Below are 8377 nucleotides of genomic sequence, written 5' to 3'. Positions count from 1 at the left end.
TAGCTGTAAATACGAAATAACAAAACAACTCGAAAAGTACTAGTCTGGATTTGCTAGTTTGATCTCAGTGAACAATACAAAATGTACTTTACAGGAGGCACTTTCAACATTCAAAAATTGTCCAAATTGACGTAGCAGAAACAGACTATAGGCATTATGCACCTGTTCTCACCTGTCGTCAAGGTGTCATAGGTCACCTTGATCTACTTTCACCTGGTTATGCCCTGTTTCACAAAAGTCTGTTTTATTCATATTTTTACATACTTTTACGTGTAAAAAGGCATAAAAACATTTGATACACTATATTTGTGCCACGACCCAATTAGTACTAATTTAGTTGTTTGAATATTTACATATTTTGTATATTAACTGCACTTATTTAAGATCTGAGGTCGAAAAAAAACAGTTTTTTTTCATTTCCGTGAGTACTTTAGTAAGGTAACTTCCCATAAACCATTTCCGTGAGTATTCAATGCTTATATTCGATAGCTTCCATTTGTTGAAGTATTTGTCAGAGTAAGAGTTTTCTTTTAACATTGCGAAATAATTTGTTAGAATCTCAAATATCGAAAATGATTTGTCAATCATACAGATCGGATGTTTGTTTAAAAATAAATCTATTCAAACAACCTGTAGCAGTCATCTTTTACCAATATCATAAAGGAACACGTGACATAAAACTTAGACGTGTGTGTTGGGAGTGGGGTTGGAGGGTATCTTTGAGACCCACAAAATCACACTGATATATACCGTATTCGATGTAATAAGCTCCCCGCTCTAATAAGCCCCCACAGTGATATTTCCTAATATATTGGCTAGTGAACAATCCCAATTAGCACCCCTTCCGATTGATCAATGTACAAAAGACTTATTTATTCGCGTAAAATACGCACTCCTGTGTTATATGCACCCTTAATTATGGGCAATTAAATATTTGAAAAATATATCTGTCGTGTGTAAACATTTCAGGCAGTCAGCATAAACCACGAAATTGATCTTTCAACTCTGTTTTTGTTCTCAAAATTAATATTCTAATAAGAGCCCCCTATTTCTAATTTTCAGAGCGCCATGTGCGCTTATTACGTCGAGTACGGTAGTTACAATTAGTTTTAGACTTTACATACCGACGATCTGATAATGACATTGATAATGGATCCACATAGAACCACATAGAATCTCCTAGCGCCGCCGTGACTTGTGGTAGGCATTCAATGCGTACCCCTCCCTCACAACGACACAGGTATTTGTTTTATACTGTTGTACACATAAGGAAGAGAATATATGGATGTCAACTTCTTTATCACGAGGAACACAACGTTTCGGAGTATATGCTTACTCCTTCATCAAGTGAATGAATGCCACTGATAAGAATGGACATTGCAAGGGGCAAGTTGAAGCCAGCTAGGCATTTACCCCCGACATAGGTCAAAGAAATAAGTCCATTCTAACACCTAATTCTAATTACCCCCCCCCCCCCCTTCCCCCAACCAGTTGCCCAATGTCCATTACCAATTACTTAACTTAAGTGTTGGCTTCCATTGTCTATTGCTAATAACTTAAGTGTTAATGTGTTCCTCATAATAAAGAAGTTGACATCCATATATTCTCTTCCTTATGTGAATCACTTCTAAATGACGTTCAAAGACCTGTTGTACATATGCCTAAACTAACTGACATATCTCTTTTGCAGTTTTGATCAGATCACCGTTAAACATATGTAAATGAGAAAATTCATCCCTTCGCTTCTTTCACTACACGTACAATTAGGATTTCAGTACAAAATATATTTTGTCGTAATCTCAAGTATGAACATTTGCATATGTTTTTAGGGTCTTCACTCAAAGATTTGTTGTGTTGGTTACTGACTGCAAATGTCGCAAATGAACTGAAATTTCCGAAACACAATATTTCATAAAAAGAGTTAAAAAGGTATACATGGTTTGAAAATGGTGATTATCTTCATTGCTTGTAAACATTTTTCAACTCTTAGTATATTATTAAAATAGTTATTGAACTGAATTCAGGTTTGGAAAGCAACCGGAAGTTATAGCTCCAGGGAGTGGCTGTCGCTGTCACGTGACTCGTACACTGACTACAACCAAATGAACGTATGCGTTTGAATCTACCTGCCAACATAGTGCAACAGACGTAATCTGTGCAACACAGTTTTGTGATTCGTGGCGGTCTTAAATTGACAATATCTAATATTCCAAAGTTTTTAAATATACGCATATTGTCATATTTAGTTTAATCGGGATTATTTGATCAAAGTATTCCAATGGAAGGCCTGACGCGTATTGTGATTGGATAATGTCGTTTCGAGTCAAGGCGGACATCGATGGGGGGACGAACCTTCCTCCAGGAAAGATGTGACTGGTGACTTCTAGAATATTAGAATATTCATTTTCACTGATGTCAAGAGTTGTGTAAAACGGAAAATGAACATGAGACGCAATCCCATAAAACGACAAGTTTTATGTATCCCAACTATTCCCAAGAACCGGTTTCGGTTCTTAATAATGTGTGAATCCATTTCCGGTGTCCCTCGCGGTGATGATACTGGAATATTGCCAATCTCATTAAAATCAGATCTTAGTTCACGCTAACGCTAAACAAAGATCTGAGAACATCCCATTACGGAGCACGTCAGACCGGCCTTGCGCGAACTTTGACCGACCAATGGAATGACTGACAAGAACAAGACAAGAATCAGAAGGCAGTTTTATCGCGCTTTACGGCCCTAATTTCAAATTGGCGACTACGCTTCGAAACATATTTTGACAAATTCTCGCTTAAAAATTTGAAACCTGAACGAAAGACCATTCTCGAATGGCTAATATATGGTCTAGATTGTATAGATTCAGTCGTTAAGCCCGTAACTATTGTTCGGAATACCCCGTGTTAAAGTTTTCGAGGTTGCATGATTAGAAATCACATTCCGACTGTCACTTTCGTGATCTGGTAAGCGACGCTCTGCTTGGTCGGATGAAAGGTCGTTCTGACATGACCCCTAATGGAATGTCTTCAGATCTTTGTTTAGCGGTAGCGAGAACTAAGATCTGATTTTAATGAGATTGGAATATTGCTACACGCGGCGGAAAACCAAATGTACTCCTATCTGTCAGGGTCACGTGTGGACTTAAGAAGAGGGAGAAGGAGTTCAGCTTTATATGTTCCCATTTTAAGTGAGTGAGTGAGTTGGGCTAACGCGGTTTTGAAAGAAATTTGTGTTATATCAGGGTGAGTTCGTCATCTTGACGCGAGAGGAGAGTCATGTGACGTTTACCAGTCGGTGTAAGCCACGGTCTAGGGTATGGTGCTGATAGACACATACATTGAATCAGACCGAATCGGGATTCGTACCCACTATAATAGGTTTCTGGTGCACGTAAGGGAGATAACTCTGCACAGCGAATTGCGGCGTGGGTCACGGTGAAATCAAAGTGAATGCAATCACGTGACTGCATCTGATGAACGCAGTGAATTGAATCCATCCCTGTCACATATTACTGATGGCTGTTAATAATACATATGTATCAATTTATTAATACATGGTTTATTTTGTATATGCATATATCATCCACTGTAGGATTCCCAACAAATAGATACTTTCGTTTCAGTCCCTTCAACTTGAGGTTCTACTGTAGTCGGAGTACGGATGGCCCAGCTAGTTGTCTAGGGTGCCGCAATTCGCTGTGCAGAGTTGCGTCCCTTGGGCGCAGCTGAAACCTATGACTGCGGACTCGGGTCCGAGTTCGCCCGGATGTTCAAAGCGGCGTTAAACCAAACCCATTCACTCTGCTGCATTCGCCATCACTCGCTGTATTCTGTATCACTGAATTAAAAACAATAGGCCTATAATATATTTCACTTCATCTGGGAACAAAAATGAAATGGTTTGTGTTTTGCCTGAACCTACCAATAGTTTAGACAATTACATGAAACAACACATTTAGACATGCACACTGGATTTTATTCAAGTACTTTATAATCAATATTCATAAACAATAAAGTGTTGAATCAAGGACGCTATATTTCGTTGAAGAAAGATGATAAAAAAAAGGAGACTAAACGACGACAGCATGATTTAACTTTTCAGAATCAGGTACAACGTAAGATTATTTGATAGAAACTGTGGCAGGATCCAGTGTCTCGACCAAGATTAATCTGAAATAGACAATAAAAGGTCAACAAAGTGCAATTCGAAGACCTCTGAAAACATATCGAGTAATCAGTAGTTCGAGACAAATATAACACACCGATGTCGATATACCACCAGTGTCGATGTAACACCAGTGTCGATGTAACATCACAGTGTCGATGTAACACCAGTGTCGATGTAACATCATGTGTCGATGTAACACCAGTGTCGATGCAACACCAGTGTCGATATAACACCACAGTGTCGATGTAACACCACAGTGTCGATATAACACCACAGTGTCGATATAACACCACATTGTCGATGCAACATCAGTGTCCATATAACACCACAGTGTAATTTTAACATCACAGTGTTAGTGTAAAACCAGTGTCGATATAACACCACGGTGTCGACCGATCTCATGCCAATCAGTACTTCTCTCTCTGCGGAGGCATTGGACGACCCAGGTCAACCCCATGTGGACTTTGACCGCCCAGTAATAACGAAGGATGCATAAGCTTTGAGCCAATCAAACGTCAGCTTTCTAAAACTATTCGGCTTAATTTCTGTACCACCTGGATTCGGAAATTTTGATCAAACAAACGAAAACAACACAACACAAATATTCCTTCAGTGGTGCTCCATTTCGGGTGTCATGGCGCCCAGAGACAAGAAGCTATGTAAATATCATAACAAAACTATAAACGTTCAGCCATTTGTATTTCTCATCGCAAACTGTCTAGTTATCTTCGTTTTCGAGATACAGAAATCAGATATACTGCTCTGAATCAATGGGGGGCAGGTCGGGTAGCCTAGTGGTTAAAGCGTTCGCTCGTCACGCCGAAGACCCGGGTTCGATTCCTGACATGGTGTCCCTCGCCGTGATATTGCTGGAAAATTGCTAAAAGAGTCGTAAAACCTCACCTACTCACGAACGAACGAACGATAAACATTTGAAACGGAAGAGACTTTCCATAGCCCGGGATGGAAGTCGCCAAGTTGAAACTAGTACCGTGAAGCTCGAGAAAGATGAAAAAGTTGCTGATTGGTTAATGTCAGCCTTTTGCTTTTGTCATTTGATCGGTCGGTCAAAGTTCGCGAAAGGTCGTTCTGCCGTGTACACATATTTTTGTTTACCGGCAGCGAAAGCTAAGATCTCATTTTAATGAGATTGAAATCAAACTTGGCAATCAGTTGTAACAACTTAATATAACGAGATGCCAACCTGTATTTGTAACACAGCACAGAAGTAAACGGTGAAGGTAATGATTAAGGAAAACAGAGATGCCAACAGCCACACGAAACCATGACTCAGAAGAGAATACGAACCAAATATTGACGTCACGTATAGAAGCGCCTCAACTGTTCCATCTACATAGTAAACTTTAAATTTGGAAAAGGGTGGCAATCATTTGTCCTTTGAGCCGTTACCTTATATAAAGAAACATACATGCTTTTTGTTACTAGAGCGCGGACAGTATTTTTATATTTATTGGTTTGGTAAAGTTAATTACTCTTGAATGGAATAATTTTGATGTAATGAGAAAAACAAAATTTTTGTGGCAATGAAATATTTTTTTCAAGAATTTTTAAGGGACAATCATGTTTTCGATAAAAATCCCAGCTCCCTGTTATCAAATCGCCGGTCCCTAAGAGGTCTGAGCAAATACGACGTGAGGCTTACCACCTTTTTATCTCCTCTTTTTAAGTCCACGGAGACCAATAGTGTGGGCTGGGGCTCGGGGGGTTTTGTGGCTGCCCACAATGCCGCGCCCAGGAATTCCCGATCCGATGCCAGTCTCCTCTGGTTCAGCAGCGAATCCCATGTGGTTCAGGGCTGCCGTGCCATGGTATCTGTTGCCGATGGTCGGGAGGAAAGGCATAGAGGGGTTGGTATTGGCCTCGTCACCAGTGTCTTCCTCAGGGAATTCTGATGCATCTCCGTTCCCGGCTTCATCCTCGCTGCCATCCACGTCCTCATCATTCTGTGGGTGCACGTTGCCCTTGTGGTGCTCCCGGTGACCTCCAGTCTCAAGTTCGAGGAGGTAGGCCACGATTGCTCTGAGAACAGTTGTGAGTTTGGCTTCATCGTTCTCTGCCACATACCTGTCAATGATTTCATCCGCAAGCCTCTTCACTGCATCGGGTTCTGCATTCGCATTATGCGAGGACCCCTTGAATTTGCCTTCGAAATGAATATTTGGTTCGGTGTCGCTCTCTCTTGACTCAAACAATACCAGCATGTTGGCAAGGTCAGCAAGAGCTGTGGTCTGTTTGTGTGAGCCAAGAGTCTGAACCAGTTCCAGGGCAGGTTCTCTGACGGACTCCAGAGTGACATCGTAATCTTCATCTGCATCGTCAAGTGCAGGTACAGGGTGCTCTCTCTGGTGGCCATGGTGGCCTGTAAATGATTCAAGGATCTGGGCAAGGATTTTCAACTCATAATCTGTGTCAGATTTGTCTTTGTGATTTTCGAGTTCTCCAAATATTTTGTTTACAAGAGCTGTGACAGATTCAACGGTTGCCAATGTACCATCACCATGATGACGATGACGCTCGTGCTTGGTGTGGAGAGGGTCTATTGAGAAATGATGCTCAAACTTCTTCAGCAAATGGGCCATCTCCGCCAGTGCTGTCTGCATTCCCTCCTCACCTTGCCGAGCAAGGAGGTTGTCGATCATGTCCAGAGCATATCCTCGGGCGAATTCAAGAGTAGGGTCTTCAGGAATACTGCTTTCGGAATTGCCTTGTATCTTGCCAAACTCTGTATATTCGAAGCCGTGAAGATAATGAAGTATGACATGCAATGCCCTTTCTACGTGCGTTTCATTGGCCACTTCTAATTTGTCAAAGACCATATTGATATGGGCTTTGATCGCTTCAGAAGGAATGATGGCAATTTCGCCATTTTTGATAGCTACTTCCGCGTCGATGTTGTCCAAGAAAACAATAAACCCTTCGATCTGCTGAGGATCCATCTTATGAAGAAGGGTGTCGACGTGAGACTTAACAGATTCTGGTGTCCATTCAAAATCATTGTCATTGATAAATGATTCGCTGCTCCCTTGCTGGGCCGTGCCCTCGGTGAGGAGATGCTGCTTCTGGTTGCCATGGTGGCGATGTGCAGGTGCTGGAGTAGATACGATGTGTCCGGGTTGCTGCACTTGCTGGTGATGTGGATAAGCAGCAGTAGATGTGATGTGTTCGAAGTCCTTAGTGTGTTCGGGACGGTGCCCTAGATGGTGTGCCTGTGTTTTGCGGATGGCTTGATGTTCGTGGTGACGGTGGCCACGTTGAGGTTGATGCACCCCAGCTTCACCGTCCACGTGGTGCCTTAGTCCACCATGTGTAGTTGTTCCACTATGTCCCGCTGTGTGTGCATGATGGCTTCCTCCGTGGTGCGCGACAGTGTCGTGTTGACGGTGATGCTTATTCAGAGCTTCGAGGTGATGCTGGTGAGACGTGACTTCGCCTTTTCCCATCTGCTCAGCAATCTTTTTAAGATGTGATTCCATGTCGTCTCCCCCAAACCGGTTTTTAAAATCTCTCCTTATGTCATCCTCGGCAATCCCTTCCAGGCTCCCAGAGTCATGAAGTTTCTTCAACAGGAATTCCAGAACGGCGTCAGTCCAACTTTCAGCGTCGTCATTGGCTGCGTCGGCATGTTTGATGGCTTCTACCAAGAAGTCTCGCACGACCCGTTGAAGATCCCAGGCTACCCCAGAACTGTCTGGGGCTCCCGTGGTAGTCGGGAAAGATGACGTATCACGCTTATACCGGCCATCAGGAATTATCGACGGCCCGTCTCGCCTGGCTCGGTGGTGAGGCGCTTCCTGTGACGCGCCTCGCTTGGCTCGGTCAGCATGGCGCAGTTGTTTAACGGCTCGGAGTGACTGGGTTCCGTCTGGCATAGACAACAGACACGCCAACGTAAGTGTTAACGTCAGTGACACGAGACCTCTCATTGTCTGAAACAAACAGGGCGTGGTTATCTAAACAAATTTCCTATTCTGGCTTTGACGTGTGTGTGTGTGTGTGTGTGTGTGTGTGTGTGTGTGTGTGTGTGTGTGTGTGTGTGTGTGTTTAACAGTTACGTGTGCACAGACAAATATAGAAAAAATATCAAATTTGGGTTTGGTTTGTTGTTTCACGCCGCACTCAGCAATATTCCAGCTATATGAGGGCGGAATATGTAAATAATCGAGTCTGGACCAGACAATCATGTGATATATA

The 8377-nt window shown here is 42.5% G+C and overlaps 1 protein-coding gene across 1 annotated transcript; it reads right to left on the bottom strand.

Annotated features, from left to right (window-relative positions):
* Nucleotides 1-5835: 5835 nt before the first annotated feature.
* Nucleotides 5836-8109, bottom strand: LOC139471787 (uncharacterized). Its single transcript, XM_071254278.1, has one exon. The coding sequence runs from the start codon at nt 8107-8109 to the stop codon at nt 5836-5838; it is 2274 nt and encodes a 757-aa protein (XP_071110379.1).
* Nucleotides 8110-8377: the final 268 nt, after the last annotated feature.

This window comes from Haliotis cracherodii, unplaced genomic scaffold (genome assembly GCF_022045235.1).
Source record: "Haliotis cracherodii isolate W230 unplaced genomic scaffold, xgHalCrac1.p SCAF_23, whole genome shotgun sequence".
Taxonomy (NCBI): Eukaryota; Metazoa; Mollusca; class Gastropoda; order Lepetellida; family Haliotidae; genus Haliotis; species Haliotis cracherodii.
This window is presented reverse-complemented; position numbering and strand designations above follow the sequence as displayed.

Coding starts and splice junctions, on each gene's coding strand:
- LOC139471787 (XM_071254278.1), bottom strand. CDS start 8,109: ATGAGAGGTCTCGTGTCACTGACGTTAACACTTACGTTGGCGTGTCTG.